A 24,003-nucleotide genomic window follows, 5' to 3' on the forward strand; every position below is an offset into this window, starting at 1 on the left:
TGTGTAACTATATAAGGTGTGTGTGTGCAGACACGTACGCTTGGGTGTGTTTTATTATTTATCGGCACCAATGTACCAACTATTTTCATGAAATATACAGCATTTCATTAGTTACGTCTGGTTTGTGTGATAGTCTGTATGAACAGGTGAACTCTAGTACGTTAGTAAACGTCTCTCGAGTTCAGATGGTCAGGTAGTTCCTGTCTGTTGTAAGTGAATGGTATCTCTATGGTAACACACCAAAACACTTGAAAACAGAGCAGAACTCCACACTCAAATGTCACACACTGTGTCTCACTCTTAGCTCCCAGGGAAACATGGTGGCTGAAGTATATTGTTCCCTTACTGTATGAGGTCAAAGTACAACACATTTTATGTTCTTACCTGAACTTTGTTCTGACGTAAGATTGAATGACCTATTTCAAACACAGGCCAGGCTGTATTAACAGTGAGTCTCACACACACACACACACATCCCCACCCCCACCCCAGAGATATCTGGCAGTTAACACTGCGTCAGCTTGCCCATGCTGACACAACCCTAAGACAGGTCTGATCCAAATCAATTGAAACGCAAACTGGTTTTATCAGAGTTTTTAATCAACTGAAATGTCCTCCGAAGTGTCTGTCTGTTTAGCGAATGTGTGTGTGCTTGTAGTTTTTTTTATAGGTCACACTCTTAAGGCAAGCGAGCACATAATCCTGCATATGGTTAGTTTGTAGATCAGTGGTTGTCAATCCCTATGCTGTGCTAGGCTATACCCAAACCATGTCTGTTTTTCAATACAACCTTCCAAGTAAACAGAACTGTGGTTCTAGCTGGAGTGCATAGCATCCCAGTGTTTAGCCACAACCACAACCCAGCAGTAGGTCCATATAATAACATGCATATATGTATGAAGAACATTTAATGTATTCTACATCTCTTATGGTCCATACCAACCAGTTGGGAACCACAGCCAGGCTAATGGAAACTTAGTGCTGTTCGGTTTCAAAATGTGCATTAGTCTTTTTTGTTTTTGTTGAGGGCCATTACCTTCTTCATCAGAGCAGAGTAGTGTTCTTCAGTGCCTGATATCAGCTCTACTGGGTGGACTAGATTTCAGCTTTCTATTCCCTTAACAAATGGCCCTGGAACAGCTCTTGTCCTGTGCATAATGCCTCAGTTTAAACGGTCTTGGGTAAGTAGGGGTGGGTGGGTGTGCACCTGTGTACTTGTGTGGGCACATGAGTTTGTTCAAATGTATGTTTCGTTCCATTTGTAGGCCATTAGCAGGAAATGTGTTTGAGTCGTTCTGCAGTGTGTCTTCCTTTGGTCTATTAATGGAGCTACGGTGTGTGTGAGAGAAAGGGGGATGAAAGCGGAGGAATGGGCACATGGGTAATTGGCGGGGATTCTCTCCTCACAAAGGAAGGAGGATTTTCACAGATGATCTTGTGATGATCCTCACAGCAGTGTAGCAGATGGTGCATGATTCAGCCCCTGTGACGTCCAAATGACACAACGTGGAAAACCCACGATCACACACACACACACACACACACACACACACTAATCGAGAGCAAGGAATATGTGTGTTCCCTGTTCATTGGAGCATAAAGGGACAATCTGTAGACTAGAGGTCTGACTGAGATACCAGCCCCATCACCTACTGAGACCCCACACACACTCCGCTACTGACACTTAACATTGATACACTGTGTGTGTGTGTGTGTGTGGTGTGTAAAAGCCTCGGTTGTTTCACACTGATACACTGTGTTTGAGAAGCCTGACTGCCCCATTTGCGCGCGCACACACACACACACACACACACACTAGGAATGGGGTTTAAAAATAATTTCACTATTCGAATAGTATCATGAATTTGTCATTTATCCAGATATTCGTAATACAAAAAGTATTATTTATTTATTGCTTAAGTTTTTAACCTGAGCACCGCTGTGGGAAGGAGAGAGGCTGATGCTCTGCTGAGGGACCAGTGAGATGGGGGCTAGCGAGACGAGTACCCAAGGCAACGCAACTACAGCCAAGACAGGCTAACGTGTAGAAGCAATTTATCATCCCATATATCAATACCTGTCTTGATTGCAGGAGCCTAGAAGCTAGCTAGCCAGCTATAGCTAGCTAGGCTAATTGAGGCCATATGCTGTGCTTTCTCCCCAACCCGTTCAGATAAGACAGCCTACCTGTTGGATATTTTTGTTCTATCTTGCACTGCATTAGTGAACTCTCATTCCACTTGCTACACATTGAGCCTCTTTGATTGGCCAACATAAACAACAAGCTACACACGTAAAGGCTACCGGTTGGCTACCAGTCTTTTATGGGGCGCATGTCATGAATTACATTCAAGTTTGTTTTTATTAAATTCATCATTTGAAAGGTCATGGTATAAGACTACTGGGTGTGGATATTGGATATTTTACCTTGGAAAAATACTTTAAACACTTTCTCTGACAAAATTATTGCTCCCGATTATTTGAATACTAACGCCCGTTCGGATATTCAGATAACCGTGCACATCCCTAACGCGCACACACACACACACACCACCACCCATCGTATATTCAGATAACCGTGCACATCCCTAACGCACACACACACCACCCATCGTATATTCAGATAACCGTGCACATCCCTAACGCACACACACCCACCCATCGTATATTCAGATAACCGTGCACATCCCTAACGCACACACACCCCACCCATCGTATATTCAGATAACCGTGCACATCCCTAACGCACACACACACCTTCCATCGGATATTCAGATAACCGTGCACATCCCTAACGCGCACACACACCACCCATCGTATATTCAGATAACCGTGCACATCCCTAACGCACACACACACCACCCATCGGATATTCAGATAACCATGCACATCCCTAACGCGTGCACACACACACCACCCATCGGATATTCAGATAACCATACACATCCCTAACGCACACACACACCACCCATTGTATATTCAGATAACCGTGCACATCCCTAACGCACACACACACCACCCATCGGATATTCAGATAACCGTGCACATCCCTAACGCACACACACACCACCCATCGTATATTCAGATAACCGTGCACATCCCTAACGCACACACACCACCCATCGGATATTCAGATAACCATACACATCCCTAACGCACACACACACCACCCATCGTATATTCAGATAACCGTGCACATCCCTAACGCACACACACACCACCCATCGGATATTCAGATAACCATACACATCCCTAACGCACGCATACACATCCCTACCACCCATTGGATTCATGGCTACAGACAGGGAAGAGCTCTGCTCACCACTACCTTAGTGGATGTGAAGTGGCTTCCAGATTATTCATTTTTAACTGATCTGGTTCTGTATACAGTTAACATTACCGTGGATGTTATTTCACCATGTCCCTTTACTGACATTTAGAGTCTGTTTATTAATGTTTCTCGCTCTCTTCTCCCCCCCCCATCTTTCTGTCCCTCCCTCCAGAGCCTAATTTTGCAGTGACCCTTACCCCCTCGTCGACCCCGCAGGTCACAGGTGACCCCACAGAGCTGGCGTGTCATGTGGCCAACATCACTCACTTCCTTGCAGGGGGCCGACTGGGCGTGGCCTGGGAGTACACACCACTTCCTGGTCCACCCGGCGACCGCCTGACAACCACACATACCACCCTCCCTATTGGTTCCCTGGATGCCCACGGCAACCTGAAGTCTGGGACGCTGTACCGTGATAGGTTGGAGTCTGGTGCCATTGTTCTGACCCGAGTAGAACCGGATACATTCAAGCTCCGCTTCCTACGCACACAGGTAGGTGTGTGTGTGTGTGTGTGTGTGTGTGTGTGTACCTCAAGCACAATCATTTGTTAGACAGACAAGTTTGTATTAAAGCAAGAGCTGCTATCAAGGTGTGTGTGTGTGTACCGTCAGGACGTGGACATGGGGGCGTATGCGTGCAGTGTGACAGCGTGGACTCCCTCTAGGCAGGGTGGAATGGAAGAGGCAGCAGAGTTCCTCACCCCCCCTCTGACCGTCCGATGGGAACCCAAACGTAAGTAGTGATGACGCTCTCATTTCATCTCGCTCTTCTCCTCCCTCCATCCTTTTTTTTTATTTCTCTTTTGATGAAACCACCTGAATATAGCAATGTTGCTATTTAATACATTTGTCATTCTGCTATGTTCATTTGTTTTCTATGTGATGTGTTTGAGGTAATAAGGGACGTGTGTTCTGGATGGGAGTCCAAGCTAGAGGATGTAAAACATTACCATGTAACCATGGCTTGTTTCATGTTGGCTGCTCAACATTTACATTTAAGTAATTTAGCAGACGCTCTTATCCAGAGCGACTTACAAATTGGTGCATTCACCTTATGACATCCAGTGGAACAGCCACTTTACAATAGTGCATCTAAATCTTTTAAGGGGGGATGAGAAGGATTACTTTATCAACAGACATGGCAGAGGAAGTAGAGGCGCCAATGTACAGTGGGGCAAAAAAGTATTTAGTCAGCCACCAATTGTGCAAGTTCTCCCACTTAAAAAGATGAGGCCTGTACTTTTCATCATGGGTACACTTCAACTATGACAGACAAAATGAGAAAAATCCAGAAAATCACATTGTAGGATTTTTAATGAATTTATTTGCAAATTATGGTGGAAAGTAAGTATTTGGTCAATTTTTTTATATTTTTTTTATTTAACCTTTATTTAACCAGGTAGGCTAGTTGAGAACAAGTTCTCATTTACAACTGCGACCTGGCCAAGATAAAGCATAGCAGTGTGAACAGACAACACAGAGTTACACATGGAGTAAACAATTAACAAGTCAATAACACAGTAGAAAAAAAGGGAGTCTATATACATTGTGTGCAAAAAAAGGCAGATTAACACTGGAGTGATAAATGATCAGATGGTCATGTGCAGGTAGAGATACTGGTGTGCAAAAGAGCAGAAAAGTAAATCAATATAAACAGTATGGGGATGAGGTAGGTAAAAATTGGGTGGGCTATTTACCGATGGACTATGTACAGCTGCAGCGATCGGTTAGCTGCTCAGATAGCAGATGTTTGAAGTTGGTGAGGGAGATAAAAGTCTCCAACTTCAGCGATTTTTGCAATTCGTTCCAGTCACAGGCAGCAGAGAACTGGAACGAAAGGCGGCCAAATGAGATGTTGGCTTTAGGGATGATCAGTGAGATACATCTGCTGGAGCGCGTGCTACGGGTGGGTGTTGCCATCGTGACCAGTGAACTGAGATAAGGCGGAGCTTTACCTAGCATGGACTTGTAGATAACAAAAGTTTATCTCAATACTTTGTTATATACCCTTTGTTGGCAATGACAGAGGTCAAACGTTTTCTGTTGCTGGTCAAACGTTTTTCGTCACTGTTGCTGGTATTTTGGCCCATTCCTCCATGCAGATCTCCTCTAGAGCAGTGATGTTTTGGGGCTGTTGCTGGGCAACACGGACTTTCAACTCCCTCCAAAGATTTTCTATGGGGTTGAGATCTGGAGACTGGATAGGCCACTCAAGGACCTTGAAATGCTTCTTACGAAGCACTCCTTCGTTGCCCGGGCGTGTCTTTGGGATCATTGTCATGCTGAAAGACCCAGCCACGTTTCATCTTCAATGCCCTTGCTGATGGAAGGTTTTCACTCAATCTCACGATACATGGCCCCATTCATTCTTTCCTTTACACGGATCAGTTGTCCTGGTCCCTTTGCAGAAAAACAGCCCCAAAGCATGATGTTTCCATCCCCATGCTTCACAGTAGGTATGGTGTTATTTGGATGCAACTCAGCATTCTTTGTCCTCCAAACACGACGAGTTGAGATTTTACCAAAAAGTTATATTTTGGTTTCATCTGACCATATGACATTCTCACAGTCTTCTTCTGGATCATCCAAATGCTCTCTAGCATTCTTTAGACGGGCCTGGACATGTACTGGCTTAAGCAGGGGGACACGTCTGGCACTGCAGGATTTGAGTCCCTGGCGGCGTAGTGTGTTACTGATGGTAGGCTTTGTTACTTTGGTCCCAGCTCTCTGCAGGTCATTCACTAGGTCCCCCCCGTGTGGTTCTGGGATTTTTGCTCACCGTTCTTGTGATCATTTTGACCCCACGGGGTGAGATCTTGCGTGGAGCCCCAGATCGAGGGAGATTATCAGTGGTCTTGTACGTCTTCCATTTCCTAATAATTGCTCCCACAGTTGATTTCTTCAAACCAAGCTGCTTACCTATTGCAGATTCAGTCTTCCCAGCCTGGTGCAGGTGTCCTTTGACAGCTCTTTGTTCTTGGCCATAGTGGAGTTTGGAGTGTGACTGTTTGAGGTTGTGGACCGGTTTCTTTTATACTGATAACAAGTTCAAACAGGTGCCATTAATGCAGGTAACGAGTGGAGGACAGAGGAGCCTCTTAAGAAGTTACAGGTCTGTGAGAGCCAGAAATCTTGCTTGTTTGTAGGTGACCAAATACTTATTTTCCACCATAATTTGCAAATAAATTCATTAAAAATCCTACAATGTGATTTTCTGGATTTCTTTTTCTCATTTTGTCTGTCATAGTTGAAGTGTACCTATGATGAAAATTACTGGCCTCTCGTCTTTTTAAGTGGGAGAACTTGCACAATTGATGGCTGACTAAATACTTTTTTGCCCCACTGTATGTCTGAAAACAGGAAAGCCTTGTACCATGGCACACCACAAGCCTAGGACACACACACACACACACACACACAGACGGATGCATCAGTCTCTAACATACCAGAGATGGTGTCAGTCAGTTTGGCGTGTGAGTATTTGTATTTATTATGGAGCCCCATTTAGTTCCTGCCAAGGCAGCAGCTACTCTTCCTGGAGTCTGTCAAAATGAAGGCAGTTATACAATTTTAAAAACATTACAATACATTCACAGATTTCACAACACACGGTGTGCCCTCAGGCCCATACTTCACCACTACCAGAACTACATTACAAAATCCATGTGTGTGTGTGTATAGTGCGTGTGTATGCATGTGTCTGTGCCTATGTTTGTGTTGCTCCTGTTCCATAAGGGGAATTTTTCTGTTTTTTTTTTTATCTAATTTTACTGCTTGCTTGAGTTAGGTATTTTATTAGGATCCACATTAACTGTTGCTAAAGCAGCAGCTACTCTTCCTGGGGTCCACATGAAACATGACATAAAACAGGACAAGAATAGCTCAAGGACAGAACTATATACAATAGGGAGGGTGGTCTACTTGATGTGGAGTAGAGTTTCATGTAGTCATGGCTCTATGTAGAACTGTGCGCCTCCCGTTGTCTGTTCTGGACTTGGACTGTGAAGAGACTAGAGGTCGACCGATGAATCGGAATGGCCGATTTAATTAGGGCCGATTTGGAGTTTTCATAACAATCGGAAATCTGTATTTTTGGGCGCCGATTTCCGATTGTTTAAAAAATATATGTAGTGTCTTAACACTTAGTACTTATTTATGTAATAAGAAAGACTCGGAATACAAGCAATTGAACTGGAGCTTCACATTTACTCAAACTAGTTAGTACCAGAATAACATAGAACAATACTGCGCATGACCAAGGGTGCTCCATCCTTAAAGGGGACATCAGTAATTAACAGAACATAACATTCCTTCTCTTATACAATCAGAGTTACTTTTACCAAACCACAACTGAAACATTTCCCAGAACTTCTTGTAGTTATTTTGCATCTTTTAATTTGAACTTGAACAGTTCGTTTTTGTTTGTTTGTTTGTTTATAAGTCTAGTCTGTCTGGTGGACGGTGCCTTCGTTCTGGGTAGCGCCTCGGATTGTCTGGAGGCTCCTGAACATCCTCAGTGTGTGCTTGTTCCATTATAGCGTCTGCTATAGCAGCACCTTCATCAACACGTTCCCTTCTTTCAGCCTGGGGTCTCTCTACTGCCCCACCGTCCTCTACAGTTCCCTGTGTGTCACTCTCAGGAGCTCTCTGTGCCTGTTCTCTCTCGATTGTTGTGCTGTTTTCCGTGGAATGCATTTGGTTAATGTGACGCCGCCACATTATGTCTGGGCTCACTTGAACCTGGTAAGTTCTGGGTCCCGTTTGTGTGTGTACGGTCCCTCTTGTCCATTTCCCTCCTCTTCTGTAGTCTCGCACCATCACTTCCTGTCCTGTTTGGAGATGGCGCTCCCGGCCACCGGAGAGCATCTTGGCTTGTTTGTTCAGCACTTCATTACGCCTGTTTGGCTTCATGATGTCCAGCTGTGTGCGGAGAGGCCTCCCGAACATCAGTGCGGCTGGGCTTTCATTTGTCGTGGCATGTGGGGTGTTTCGGTAGGAGGCCAGGAACTTGGCCAGTTTTGTTTGCAAAGTCCCTTCGTCTCGTTTTGCTGCACGGAGTCCTTGCTTTAGGGTTTGCACAAAGCGTTCTGCCAGCCCATTGGTGGCAGGGTGGTACGGAGCTGAGGTTGAGTGTTTGATTCCATTTACTGACATGAATCTTGTAAACTCGTCACTTACAAAAGCTTGCGCGTTGTCACTTACCAGCTGCAGTGGCAAACCGAAGCGTGCAAACGTTGTTCTGAGACACTCTATCGTCTGAGCTGAGGTGGAGGAGTCAGTGCAAAACACCTCTGGCCATTTGGAATGGGCATCAACTATAACCAGAAACATGTGCTTTTCAAAGGGACCAGCGTAGTCCACATGAATTCTCTGCCATGGCTCTGCGGGCCATTCCCATGGGTGGACTGGGACAGGAGCAGGCATGTGAAGGGTTTCCAAACATCCACTACAGTTCTTTGCCATATTTTCTATCTGTTGGTCCAGACCTGGCCACCAGAAGTGGCTCCTCGCGAGCAGCTTCATTTTGACAATTCCAACATGACCTTCATGTAGTTGCTGCAAGACTAGATGTTGGCATTTCTGGGGTATCATGACTCTCATTCCCCACATCAAACATCCTTGGTACGTTGTAATTTCGTTTCTCCGCTGGAAATACGGAGTCAGCTCCTTTCTGCCAGTAGCTGGCCATCCTGACATGGTGTAGGTGTACACTTTTGACAAGGTCACATCTTTCCTTGTCTCCTGTTTGATAACTGTGCTTGTGACTGGTAGTGCCTCAAGCTGAGCGGTATGGAACATGTCCACTGCATCCACCCTCCTTTGTCTTTCTCTTGTACACGGCAGTCTGGATAATCCATCTGCATTTGTGTGGAGGGATGACGGCTTAAACTCAATGTCATACATATGACTGGCAAGGAACAGGGCATATCGCTGTAACCTGGCTGCTGTCATTGCCGGAATGCATTTCTTTGGACTGAAAATGGAAAGCAACGGCTGGTGATCTGTAACCAGTGTGAAACGCTTGCCATATAGGTATGCGTGGAATTTCTTGACGCCCCACACTAGTGCCAGTGCTTCTTTGTCGATTTGTGAGTAGTTTTTCTCTGCATCATTCAATGTTCGTGACGAATGCAACTGGCCTCTCTGACCCATCTTTCAGTGTGTGTGAAAGGACTGCCCCTAATCCATAAGGGGACGCATCACAAGCCAACTTCACTGGCATTTCAGGGTCGTAATGCATCAGGACCTGTTCAGATGTTATGAGCCGTTTTGCCTCCAGAAATGCATTTTCACACTGCTCTGTCCACCGCCATGTCCTATTCTTTTCCAGGAGCTGATTTAGAGGCTGGAGTACTGCTGAAAGGTTTGGGAGGAATCTTCTGTAGTAATTGATCAGTCCCGTGAAAGATCTCACTTCTGTGATATTTTGTGGTCGTGGTGCCTGTACCACTGCCTCGATTTTGTCCTGTGTTTTGTGCAATCCATTGCAGTCAATCTCATATCCACAGAAGACAATCTTGTCTTTGAAGAACTCACACTTCTTTAAGTTTGCCTGTAGACCATACTCTTTCAGTCTTTTCAGGACCTCTTCCAGGTTAGCCAGGTGCTCTTTGTCGGTGCGTCCTGTTATGATCATGTCATCCAGGATACACTGGGTTCCTGGGATTCCTTGCAAAATCTGGTCAATAGTTCGTTGCCAAATGGCTGATGCAATGCCAAAAACCAGGCGGTTATACCTGTATAGACCTTTGTGTGTGTTTATTGTCAGGTACTGTTTGGAACTCTCTTCAACCGGTAGCTGCAGGTAAGCCTGTTTCAGATCGATTTTACTGAAGTGTTTCCCACCAGCTAGTGCAGCAAAGATGTCATCCAGACGTGGTAGGGGGTATTGGTCCACATGCAACATTGGATTCACAGTTACCTTGAAGTCCCCACACATTCTAACAGACCCGTCTTTCTTCACAATAGGAACTATGGGTGTGGCCCATTCGCTTCTGTCCACTTTACGTCAGGATCCCTGTATCCTGCAAGCGATCGATTTCCGCTTCCACCTTTGGTCTCAGGGAGTATGGAACAGATCTGGCTTTGCAGAATTTTGGGGTTGCATCATCTCTTAGTACAAGTTTTGCTGTGAAGCCTTTTACTGTTCCCATCTGATCACTGAAAACTGTGTTGTATTTCTTCCATAAGTGTTCCAGTGTTTGGTCTGTGCCTTTCTCTTTGGACTGGAACGTGTGGAGCATTTTCAAGTCACACCAATTCAGCTTTATTTTTGAAAGCCATTCCCTGCCAAATAATGGGGGCCAGTTCCAGGCACAACATACAGCTGTAACTGCTGTGTTTGCCCCCCATAATGCACTCTGACTTGCAACGCCCCATTGGACTCAATCTCTCTCCTGAGTATGTCTTCAGCAACACATTTGTGTTCTTCAGCTTGATAGCCTTAAAATGCTCATTGTAGACAGTAGTGGAAATTATAGACACTGCAGATCCTGTGTCCAGCTCCATTTTGAGGGGTTTGCCTTCGATATCTGGTGTCACCCATATTATGCTACTGCTGGGAGAAGTCACTGTGTTTAACTCCATTGTACCAATTAATCGTTCATCTGAATCACTGCCACTGTTCTCTGCTAGTGCATTCACAGACCCTTTAATTTTCTCAGTTTTCCTGTTGTGACTGAATTTTGCTTTGCATGCTCTTTGAATGTGCCCCCTTCTACTGCATTTGTGACAAATTTCGTCTTTGAAACGGCAATCCTCTGCTCTGTGACCATCTCTGTCACACCTGTTGCATTTTTCGGCCACACGGGGGCGCTGTCGACTGCGTGAAAACTTGTGCAGGGAAATTTGTGACAGGTCAGTACTTCTTTTACTTTGCAACTCAAATGCATCTTTAGTCGCGATTTCCATAGCCACAGCAATTTCAACAGCCTTTGCAAACGTGAGCTCTGATTCTGTGAGCAAACGTTTTTGAATGTGTTCATATTTCAGTCCACAAACAAATCTATCCCTTATGGCCGATTTAATTAGGGCCGATTTGGAGTTTTCATAACAATCGGAAATCTGTATTTTTGGGCGCCAATTTCCGATTGTTTAAAAAATATATATATATATTTTTTTATAACTTTTTATTTAACTAGGTAAGTCAGTTAATACATTCTTATTTTCAATGACTGCCTCGGAACTGTGGGTAAACTGCCTTGTTCAGGGGTAGAAAGACAGATTTTCACCTTGTCAGCTCATGGTTCCAATCTTGCAACCGCACAGTTAACTAGTCCAACGCTCTAACCATTGCACTCCACGAGTAGCCTGCCTGTTACGCGAATGCAGTAGAAGCCAAGGTAAATTGCTAGCTAGCATTAAACTTATCTTATAAAAAACAATCAATCATAATCACTAGTTATAACTACTAATCCAGTTTAGCAGGCAATATTAACCAGATGAAATTGTGTCATTTCTCTTGCGTTCATTGCACGCAGAGTCAGGGTATATGCAACAGTTTGGGCTGCCTGGCTCATTGCGAACTAATTTGCCAGAATTCTACGTAATTATGACATAACATTGAAGGTTGTGCAATGTAACAAGAATATTTAGACTTAGGGATGCCACCAGTTAGATAAAATACTGAACGGTTCTGTATTTCACTGAAATAATAAACGTTTTGATTTCGAAATGATAGTTTCCGGAAACTATCATATTAATGACCAAAGGCTCATATTTCTGTGTGTTATTATGTTATAATGAAGTCTGATTTGATAGAGCAGTCTGACTGAGCAGCAGCAGGCCCGTAATCATTCATTTAAACAGCACTTTCGTGCGTTTTGCCAGCAGCTCTTCTCAAGCACAGCGCTGTTTATGACTTCAAGCCTATCAGCCTAATGGCTGGTGTAACCAATGTGAAATGGCTAGCTAGTTAGCTGGGTGTGCGCTAATACTGTTTCAAACGTCACTCGCTTTTAGATTTGGAGTAGTTATTCCCCTTGCGCTACAAGGCTTTTGTGGAGCGATGGGTAACGATGCTTCGAGTGTGGCTGTTGTCGATGTGTTCCTGGTTCGAGCCCAGGTAGGGGCGAGGAGGAGGACGGAAGCCATACTGTTACACTGGCAATACTTTAGTGCCTATAAGAACATCCAATAGTCAAAGGTATATGAAATACAAATGGTATAGTGAGAAATAGTCCTATAAATGCTATATTTAACTACAACCTAAAACCTCTTACCTTGGAATATTGAAGTCTCATGTTATAAGGAACCACCAACTTTCATATGTTCTAATGTTCTGAGCAAGGAACTGAATTGTTAGCTTTTTTTACATGGCACATATTTGTACATTGCAGATATTACTTTCTTCTCCAACATTTTTGCATTATTTAAACCAAATTGAACAGGTTTCATTATTTATTTGAGGCTAAATTTATTTTATTGATGTTTTATATTAAGTTAAAATAAGTGTTAATTCAGTATTGTTGTAATTGTCATTATTACAAATTTTAAAAAATGGCCGATTTTAATCGGTATCAGCTTTTTTGGTCCTCCAATAATCGGTATCGGCGTTGAAAAATCATAATCGGTTGACCTCTAGAAGAGACCTCTGGTGGCATGTATTGTGGGGTATGGATGGGTGTCTGAGCTGTGAGCTAGTAGTTTAAACAGACAGCTCAGTGCATTCAGCTTGTCAACACTTCTTACAAAAACAAGTAGTGATGAAGTCAATCTCTCCTCTTCTTTGAGCCAGGAGAGATTGACATGCATATTATTAATGCTAGCTCTCTGTGTACATGCAAAGGCCATCTGTGCTGCCCTGTTCTGAGCCAATTGCAGAAGTCCCTTTTTGTGGCACCTGACCAGAAGACTGAACAGTAGTCCAGGTGCGACAAAACCAGGGCCTGTAGGACCTGCCCTGTTGATAGTGTTGTTATGAAGGCAGAGCAGCGCTTTATTATGGACAGACTTCTCCCCATTTTAGCTACTGTTGTAAACTGTTTTGACCATGACAGTTTACAATCCAGGGTTACTCCAAGCAGTTTAGTCGCCAACTTTCTCAATTTCCACATTATTTCTTACAAGATTTAGTTGAGGTTTTAGTGAATGATTTTGTCCCAAATGCATTGCTTTTAGTTTTAGAAATATGTAGGACTAACTTATTCCTTGCCACCCACTCTGAAACTAACTGCAGCTTTTTGTTCATCGTTGCAGTCATTTTCAGTCGCTGTAGTATCTGCTGACGTGTATAGTGTTGAGTCATTTAGTCAAAGCAGGTGGCATGACTTGAGTAAAGTAAGGGACCTAGACAGCTGCCCTGAGTGACAGCTATGAGTCCTAGTTTCCTCTGTTGATTTGAGTCTAAATAGTTCTCAACAGTTTCCTTTCGGCATTCACACACAAACTGAACTCTGTGAACCCTGTAAGGCTGGTTAGATGATGGTGATCTAGTGTAATAGCTACTGAATAGTGATGTGATGAGGATATACAGTAGGGAGTTTTTGTCTTTCTCCCTCTAGTTTGGTCTTCCTCTGTTTCCTCCCACCAACTCTGGGATTCCCCTTCTCTCTCTGTTCATCTCTCTCTGTCCATCTCTCTGCAGAGCTCAGTCAGTGTCTTTTGTCCATTCATGAAGTCCGGACTTTCCTACTGATGGTCTGTCCACTCAGTCCCTGTGGTTACTACAGACAGCTGGTTGTTAGGTTACGAGTGTCTGTCTGTAGTCCTGGTTACTAGCTTCAGGCTCGATCTTGATTGATTGCACTGCTTCCATTGCCATTACCTCGGTACCCGGCCCACACTATCGCACAAATCCCAGCTGCTCTCATGGTCCTTGATTTAGGTTGCGCTCCAGGTAGCTATCTAAGTCCTAAGGATGAACATTTTGGTGATTGACTGACTCACTGATTATTAATTGATTGATCTGTCTCCCTCCAGGTCCATCTCTAACCGCCGTGGCACAGCGTGTGCGTGAGGCGGTGGCGGGCGGAGCCACCTTTGAGATGAGCTGTACCGTATCCCTTGTGCACTTGCAGGACCCGGGCTACTCTGTGCTAGTGCAGACTCAGGACAGTGTGGACTCTGCCACTAGAACCGTCCTCTCTCTCAGTCCTGACTCTGTACTACAACATGGAGGGGCTACAGACCCTAACCGCAGGTACACACACACACACACACACACACACAGTACTGAGCAGTATGTATCATAAGATGAATGAAGTTGTTGTGGTATTACTAGTGAGCTATGTTGAAAGTAAACTGGGTTCTGGCTCCCAGGGACAGCCTGGTTCTGACTAAGACTGGTCCGGCTGAGTTCCGCTTCCGTCTGGCCGGAGTGCAGCAGGCTGACAGGGGCTTCTACTGGTGTGACATCACCGCCTGGACCAAACAACCAGGCCAGGCCTGGACCAAAGCTGTCAGCGCCAAGTCCAACAAGGTCCAGATCAACTTCCAGGAGACTGGTACGAGGATAGAACACACACCCTGACCACCACTGAGTTACATGTGTCCTACTGAGTCTATACCCACTAGACTTTTACTGAAGCTCACACATGAACCCTAAATATGCTCTCTCACATGAACCCTAAATATGCTCTCTCACATGAACCCTAAATATGCTCTCGCACATGAACCCTAAATATGCTCTCGCACATGAACCCTAAATATGCTCTCGCACATGAACCCTAAATATGCTCTCTCACATGAACCCTAAATATGCTCTCGCACATGAACCCTAAATATGCTCTCGCACATGAACCCTAAATATGCTCTCTCACATGAACCCTAAATATGCTCTCTCACATGAACCCTAAATATGCTCTCTCACATGAACCCTAAATATGCTCTCTCACATGAACCCTAAATATGCTCTCGCACATGAACCCTAAATATGCTCTCGCACATGAACCCTAAATATGCTCTCACATTCCCTGCATCTGCCTAGTTGGCTGTGTTTGATGTTCGTTGGAGAGAGATGTAACTAGTTACTGAAACCTCTACTACTGTCTCTGGGGAGGTAGACCCCTTGAGCTCTCTCTCACTGTGGAAAGACACACGCTCTCTCTCTTACATTTGAGTAATTTAGCAGACGCTCTAATACAGTGCGTCTTAGAGGAGCAAATATAGCGAAGTGCCTTGCTCAAGGGCACATCGGCAGATGTTTCACCTAGTCTGCTCGGGGATTCAAACCAGCAACCATTTGGTTACAGGTCCAACGCTCCTAACCGCTAGGCTACCTGCAGCCCTTCTTCCTCTCTGTGGGGTGGAAGCTTCAAAACGGCACCCCATAACCAACCTTTCCTGGACAAATCAGTTAGAAGCCGCAATGATCCGTATCACTGGCTCTCTTTATCGTGTGTGTGTTAGAGGAGACACCATACTGAGTCCCTCTGTAGGTGCTTATCCCCCCCACACACACACACACACACTCTGACTGGCTCAGTGAGCTGAGAGGAGCTGTTTGGATGAACACCTTTGAAAGACCTGGCGAAGTACCAGTGTTAGGGGTGTTAACACAGTGAATGTAACCCCTGACCTCTAACCTCTGTGTTCCTTCCTGTAGGCCCCTCGTTCGCTGTGGCCATCCGCTCTGACACCACCACTTTGTATCCCTGGGAGACCGCCAAGATGGTGTGTGCCCTCAGCATCTCTGGAGCATCCCCCAAGTCAGGTAGGGGACGACACACACACTCTCATCAGGTGATGACTGTATCCATAAGACACAACCTTCCAGTGTTGAGAGTTAATTAGTTTCTTATCAGCTGTCCTGTTCACATCTCTCCATCCTCTCCTCCCTTCCTCCTGTCCTCCTCCTGCCTCACTGTTCTTTCTGCACTCAATCTCTCCCGTTCTCCCAGCTCAGGGAGGAGTGCAGTGTGATCTCTTATTGAAAGTCATTCTGTCTCATTCTCTCTTATCAACTCTCTCTATCACTTTGTCTTCCTCTCCCTCCCTCAGCTATTAGATTACATAACTGTGTCTCTGTCTGTCGGTCTCTGTGTCCTTTCTCCTCCTCTCTGTCTCTTTCATATTGTTATCTTTCTATATTCTTCAGTCCAGTCTAACACGAGACCGGTCAGAGATCAGAACAAAGTGTTCTGCTCATAGCAGCTGTGTGTGTTTGTCTGAATGTGATTGTGTGATTATGCAAGTGGGGGGTGTCATTTTTCAGAACCCCAGCTGTGTGTGTGTGTGTTCACATGCATACACACATACGCCTTCCTGTTATTCACGTGCATATCAGAGAACGTAATGGAATGTCATGGTAATCTTATGGGCAGTTGCAGCTTCTTTTCCTGATGGTGGAACATAGCAGTTACCTACAGGGAGACAGCTGGAAGGCTGCAGGGGAATGGTATTACTGAACTACACTGTTAGTCTGTTAGTTACCTACAGGGAGACAACTGGAAGGCTGCAGGGGAATGGTATTACTGAACTACACTGTTAGTCTCTCAGTTAGTTACCTACAGGGAGACAGCTGGAAGGCTGCAGGGGAATGGTATTACTGAACTACACTGTTTAGTTAGTTACCTACAGGGAGACAGCTGGAAGGCTGCAGGGGAATGGTATTACTGAACTACACTGTTAGTCTGTTAGTTAGTTACCTACAGGGAGACAACTGGAAGGCTGCAGGGGAATGGTATTACTGAACTACACTGTTAGTCTGTTAGTTAGTTACCTACAGGGAGACAACTGGAAGGCTGCAGGGGAATGGTATTACTGAACTACACTGTTAGTCTGTTAGTTACCTACAGGGAGACAGCTGGAAGGCTGCAGGGGAATGGTATTACTGAACTACACTGTTAGTCTGTTAGTTAGTTACCTACAGGGAGACAGCTGGATGGCTGCAGGGGAATGGTATTACTGAACTATACTGTTAGTCTGTTAGTTACCTACAGGGAGACAGCTGGAAGGCTGCAGGGGAATGGTATTACTGAACTACACTGTTTAGTTAGTTACCTACAGGGAGACAGCTGGAAGGCTGCAGGGGAATGGTATTACTGAACTACACTGTTAGTCTCTCAGTTAGTTACCTACAGGGAGACAGCTGGAAGGCTGCAGGGGAATGGTATTACTGAACTACACTGTTAGTCTGTTAGTTAGTTAGTTACCTACAGGGAGACAGCTGGAAGGCTGTAGGGGAATGGTATTACTGAACTACACTGTTAGTCTGTTAGTTACCTACAGGGAGACAGCTGGAAGGCTGCAGGGGAATGGTATTACTGAACTACACTGTTAGTCTGTTACCTACAGGGAGACAGCTAGAAGGCTGCAGGGGAATGGTATTACTGAACTACACTGTTAGTCTGTTAGTTAGTTACCTACAGGGAGACAGCTGGAAGACTGCAGGGGAATGGTATTACTGAACTACACTGTTCGTCTGTTAGTTACCTACAGGGAGACAGCTGGAAGGCTGCAGGGGAATGGTATTACTGAACTACACTGTTAGTCTGTTAGTTAGTTACCTACAGGGAGACAGCTGGAAGGCTGCAGGGGAATGGTATTACTGAACTACACTGTTAGTCTATTAGTTAGTTACCTACAGGGAGACAGTTGGAAGGCTGCAGGGGAATGGTATTACTGAACTACACTGTTAGTCTGTTAGTTAGTTACCTACAGGGAGACAGCTGGAAGGCTGCAGGGGAATGGTATTACTGAACTACACTGTTAGTCTGTTAGTTAGTTACCTACAGGGAGACAGCTGGAAGGCTGCAGAGGAATGGTATTACTGAACTACACTGTTAGTCTGTTAGTTAGTTACCTACAGGGAGACAGCTGGAAGGCTGCAGGGGAATGGTATTACTGAACTACACTGTTAGTCTGTTAGTCTGTTACCTACAGGGAGACAGCTGGAAGGCTGCAGGGGAATGGTATTACTGAACTACACTGTTCGTCTGTTAGTTACCTACAGGAAGACAGCTGGAAGGCTGCAGGGAATGGTATTACTGAACTACACTGTTAGTCTGTTAGTTAGTTACCTACAGGGAGACAGCTGGAAGGCTGCAGGGGAATGGTATTACTGAACTACACTGTTTGTCTGTTAGTTACCTACAGGGAGACAGCTAGAAGGCTGCAGGGGAATGGTATTACTGAACTACACTGTTAGTCTGTTAGTTACCTACAGGGAGACAGCTGGAAGGCTGCAGGGGAATGGTATTACTGAACTACACTGTTAGTCTGTTAGTTACCTACAGGGAGACAGCTGGAAGGCTGCAGGGGAATGGTATTACTGAACTACACTGTTTGTCTGTTAGTTACCTACAGGGAGACAGCTAGAAGGCTGCAGGGGAATGGTATTACTGAACTACACTGTTTGTCTGTTAGTTACCTACAGGGAGACCGCTAGAAGGCTGCAGGGGAATGGTATTACTGAACTACACTGTTAGTGTGTTAGTCTGTTACCTACAGGGAGACAGCTAGAAGACTGCAGGGGAATGGTATTACTGAACTACACTGTTAGTCTGTTAGTTACCTACAGGGAGACAGCTGGAAGGCTGCAGGGGAATGGTATTACTGAACTACACTGTTAGTCTGTTAGTTAGTTACCTACAGGGAGACAGCTGGAAGGCTGCAGGGGAATGGTATTACTGAACTACACTGTTTAGTTAGTTACCTACAGGGAGACAGCTGGAAGGCTGCAGGGGAATGATATTACTGAACTACACTGTTAGTCTGTTAGTTAGTTACCTACAGGGAGACAGTTGGAAGGCTGCAGGGGAATGGTATTACTGAACTACACTGTTAGTCTGTTACCTACAGGGAGACAGCTAGAAGGCTGCAGAGGAATGGTATTACTGAACTACACTGTTTAGTTAGTTACCTACAGGGAGACAGCTGGAAGGCTGCAGGGGAATGGTATTACTGAACTACACTGTTAGGCTGTTAGTCTGTTACCTACAGGGAGACAGCTGGAAGGCTGCAGGGGAATGGTATTACTGAACTACACTGTTTAGTTAGTTACCTACAGGGAGACAGCTGGAAGGCTGCAGGGGAATGGTATTACTGAACTACACTGTTTGTCTGTTAGTTACCTACAGGGAGACAGCTGGAAGGCTGCAGGGGAATGGTATTACTGAACTACAATGTTAGTCTGTTAGTTACCTACAGGGAGACAGCTAGATGGCTGCAGGGGAATGGTATTACTGAACTACACTGTTAGTCTGTTAGTTACCTACAGGGAGACAGCTAGAAGGCTGCAGGGGAATGGTATTACTGAACTACACTGTTAGTCTCTCAGTTAGTTACCTACAGGGAGACAGCTGGAAGGCTGCAGGGGAATGGTATTACTGAACTACACTGTTAGTCTGTTAGTTACCTACAGGGAGACAGCTGGAAGGCTGCAGGGGAATGGTATTCCCGAACTACACTGTTAGTCTCTCAGTTAGTTACCTACAGGGAGACAGCTGGAAGGCTGCAGGAGAATGGTATTACTGAACTACACTGTTAGTCTGTTAGTTAGTTACCTACAGGGAGACAGCTGGAAGGCTGCAGGGGAATGGTATTCCTGAACTACACTGTTAGTCTCTCAGTTAGTTACCTACAGGGAGACAGCTGGAAGGCTGCAGGGGAATGGTATTACTGAACTACACTGTTAGTCTGTTAGTTAGTTACCTACAGGGAGACAGCTGGAAGGCTGCAGGGGAATGGTATTCCTGAACTACACTGTTAGTCTCTCAGTTAGTTACCTACAGGGAGACATCTAGAAGGCTGCAGGGGAATGGTATTCCTGAACTACACTGTTAGTCTCTCAGTTAGTTACCTACAGGGAGACATCTAGAAGGCTGCAGGGGAATGGTATTCCTGAACTACACTGTTAGTCTCTCAGTTAGTTACCTACAGGGAGACATCTAGAAGGCTGCAGGGGAATGGTATTACTGAACTACACTGTTAGTCTGTTAATTAGCTCATGGCTTTTTTTTGGTTAGAATGGCATTTTGTCTTCTCAATCGACGGCAGAATTTTCTCTGACAGTGGTGAGAGCTTTCGGGTGTAGCCTTTTGTTCCATCCCAGCACTGACATACCCAATTCAACCAATCAGCTGATTATCAAGACCTCTGATTTAGTTGAATCAGGTGTTAATTAATTAGAGCTAGGCTGGAGTAAAAGCCTGCAAACCCTGACCTGTAGCTTTAAGAATTCCATGAGCCAGACTTACCTTCTTATTAACTTGGTCATGATGCCTCAAAATAGGTATTGTGACACACTATTCAAGCCAATTTGTTCCAAATAATCCTACTAATACTAAAACCGATACATCTCGTTTCCTTCAGGTGTGGCAGTGGTTTGTTTCGTTTAGTCATGTGCTGACTGATATGGTTTTGCCCAACCATGCCATCTGCGGTGTCCTAAACTCACATGGGTAGGTGTGTGTGTTCTGTTGTTTAGTCATGCACCGGATGGTGTTACCCAACCTTTGTCTTTAGCGCGCGTACACACACACTATTTATTCCTTCTTCTCTTACAGAGGAGGGGCATATTTGATCCCCATATTAATGCTGTTGATGTAGGATATGTGAGGTGCTGTTAAACTGTCAACAATATCACATGAAACCAAATGGCAGAGAGACTTGGGGAACAGATGTCTAGGAGAGAAACTGGTGTGACTGATGGTTTGGTGTAAATGTTGAGTAATCCACAGTGATGGCATGTATTCCCAAATAAAATTCCCAAATGTCGTCGGGGGTATAATAAAAACGTGATTCACATTTTAAAACAAATATATACACTACTGTTCAAAAGTTTGGGGTCACTTAGAAATGTCCTTATTTTTGAAAGAATTTTTTTTTTGTCCATTTTAATATAACAACATCAAATTGATTAGAAATACAGTGTAGACATTGTTAATGTTGTAAATGACTATTGTAGCTGGAAACGGCAGATTTTTAATGGAATATCTACATAGGCGTACAGAGGCCCATTGTCAGCAACTATCACTCCTGTGTTCCAATGGCACGTTGTGTTAGCTAATCCAAGTTTATCATTTTAAAAGGCTAATTAATCATTAGAAAACCCTTTTGCCAATATGTTAGAACTATCGTTCAGAAGTTTGGGGTCACTTAGAAATGTCCTTGTTTTTGAAAGAAAAGCAAAAAAAATGTGTCCATTAAAACAACATTAAATTGATCAGAATAGTACAAATAAAGAGAAACCCTTGAAGGATATATATATTTACTTACTACCTGTCAAAAAGTTTCAGAACCTCTACTTGTTCAAGGATTTTTCTTTGTTTTTACTTTTTTCTACATTGTAGAATTATAGTGAAGACATCATAACTATGAAATAATACATATGGAATCATGTAGTAACCCAAAAAGGGTTAAACAAATCAAAATATATTTTATATTTGAGATTCTTCAAAGTAGCCACCCTTTGCCTTGATGACCGCTTTGCACACTCTTGGCATTCTCTGAACCAACTTCACCTGGAAGGCTTTTCCAACAGTCTTGAAGGAGTTCCCACATATGCTGAGCACTTGTTGGCTGCTTTTCCTTCACTCTGCAGTCTGACTCATCCCAAACCATCTCAATTAGGTGGAAGTCTGGGGATTGTGGAGGCCAGGTCATCTGATGCAGCACTCCATCACTCTCCTTCTTGGTAAAATACACAGCCTGGAGGTGTGTTGGGTCATTGTCCTGTTGAAAAACAAATGATATTCTCACTAAGCCCAAACCAGGTGAGATGGCGTATTGCTGCAGAATGCTGTGGTAGCCGTGCTGGTTGTGTGCCTTGAATTCTAAATAACTCAGACTTTGTCACCAGCAAAGCACTCCCACACCATAACACCTCCTCCTCCATAGATTATGGTGGGAAATACACATGCAGAGATCATCCATTCACCCACACTGTGTCCCACAAAGACACGCGGTTGGAGCCAAAAATCTCCAATTTGGACTCCAGACCAAATGACAAATTTCCACCGGTCTAATGTCCATTGCTCGTGTTTCTTGGCCCAAGCAAGTCTCTTATCATTATTGGTGTCCTTTAGTAGTGGTTTCTTTGCAGCAATTTGAACATAAAGGCCTGATTCACACAGTCTCCTCTGAACAGTTGATGTTGAGATGTGTCCGTTACTTGAACTCTGTGATATATTTATTTGGGCTGCAATTTCTGAGGCTGATAACTCTAATGAACTTATCCTCTGCAGTAGAGGTAACTCTGGGTCTTCCTTTCTTGTGGCAGTCCTTATTAGAGCCAGTTTCATCACAGGGCTTGATGGTTTTTGCGACTGCACTTGAAGGAACTTTCAAAGTTCTTGAAATGTTTTGCATTGACTGACCTTCATGTCTTAAAGTAATGATGGACTGTCATTTCTTTGCTTATTTGGTGTACAAATTAACTCAAGCTTACGGACAATGTCAAATGTGATATAGCGAAGCACCTGCGTGAGTTGGGTGCTCAATTACGTAGGTACTTTCCTGAAACAGATGACACAAACTGAGTTCGTTATCCCTTTCGTGCCCTGCCTCTCGTCCAGAAACAAGCGTTTCTGTGAAAATGTAATTTAATCATAAGCCACTGCCATATTTCTGGATAGGGCTGCGCTCAGAGTATCCTGCCTTGGCAAAGCGTGCTGTTAAGACACTTGATGCCCTTTGCAACCACGTACCTATGTGAGAGTGGATTCTCGGCCCTCACTAGCATGAAAACTAAATACAGGCACAGACTGTGAAATTATTTAAGACTGAGACTCTCTCCAATACAACCCAACATTGCAGAGTTATGTGCATCCTTTCAAGCACACCCTTCTCATTAACCTGTGGTGAGTTCATCACAATTTTCGATGACTTAAGGTTTTATATGTAAGATGGTTAAATAAAGAGAAAAATGGTTGATTATTATTATTTGTGCCCTGGTCCTATAAGAGCTCTTTGTCACTTCCCACGAGCTGGGTTTTTGACAAAAACTCACTCATTCTTATGTTTAATAAATGTATAGTGTGTGTGGCAGGCTTCCAATGATGGTAAAAACAGTGTTCTGACCCTGGTGCTAGAGGGGGTACAGCTGACCCTGGTGCTAGAGGGGGTACGCAGCTGGAGGTTGAATGTTTGAAGGGGTGCGGGACTATAACAAGTTTGGGAACCACTGCTCTATAGAAAGGAGAGTGACTGGATAGTACCTGACAAGACTGATGGTTTGGTGTAAGTGTTGAGTAATCAACAGTGATACTCTATATACAACACTTACAGTGCAGGAACAAGCCTGAGCAGGAGAATCACATTCCTATGCAGCACTGAGCGTCACAGAGAGACCACAAGATGACACAAACAGCCACCTTTCCTTGTTTCCTTTCCCAGCTGATATAACAGATAGACCAATATATATTTTTTTTATCCATCATGTCCTTTCAGATTAGTGGACATCAAGGAAATACATGTATATTAGGCCGTTAGGACACAGCCGGTGTGGTGATTGTGTGAGACCGACAGACTGCACATGTGTTGGTGGGAATGTTGCACTTGTGAACTGATGCTGTTGAGAAAGCTAGCTAGCTGTTGGCCTGGCGTGCTGATGTCTGCTGACCAAGACTAACGGGAGACGTCAGATGTACACAACGTGAGGAATGCACAGCAAAGGTATAGTGTGTGTGAGTGGTTGGGACACGAGGATGTTGTCATCAAAGAGCAGAGTTATGTGTTTGTTTGTTTGTTTGGCAGCAGTTGGAGCTGACAAGCAACAGCTGTTTTTCTCA

The 24,003-nt window shown here is 44.4% G+C and overlaps 1 protein-coding gene across 1 annotated transcript in view; it reads left to right on the forward strand.

Annotated features, from left to right (window-relative positions):
- Positions 1–24,003, forward strand: part of LOC115132147 (prostaglandin F2 receptor negative regulator-like) — a 50,581-nt gene that overhangs the window by 16,935 nt on the left and 9,643 nt on the right. The window contains exons 5-9 of the mRNA XM_029664435.2: positions 3,504–3,823; positions 3,944–4,064; positions 14,252–14,471; positions 14,591–14,775; positions 15,876–15,983. Of these exons, the coding sequence (XP_029520295.1) occupies positions 3,504–3,823; positions 3,944–4,064; positions 14,252–14,471; positions 14,591–14,775; positions 15,876–15,983 (954 nt within the window). The remainder of the gene's footprint in view (positions 1–3,503; positions 3,824–3,943; positions 4,065–14,251; positions 14,472–14,590; positions 14,776–15,875; positions 15,984–24,003) is intronic.

Source organism: Oncorhynchus nerka, linkage group LG2 (genome assembly GCF_034236695.1).
Source record: "Oncorhynchus nerka isolate Pitt River linkage group LG2, Oner_Uvic_2.0, whole genome shotgun sequence".
NCBI lineage: Eukaryota > Metazoa > Chordata > Actinopteri > Salmoniformes > Salmonidae > Oncorhynchus > Oncorhynchus nerka.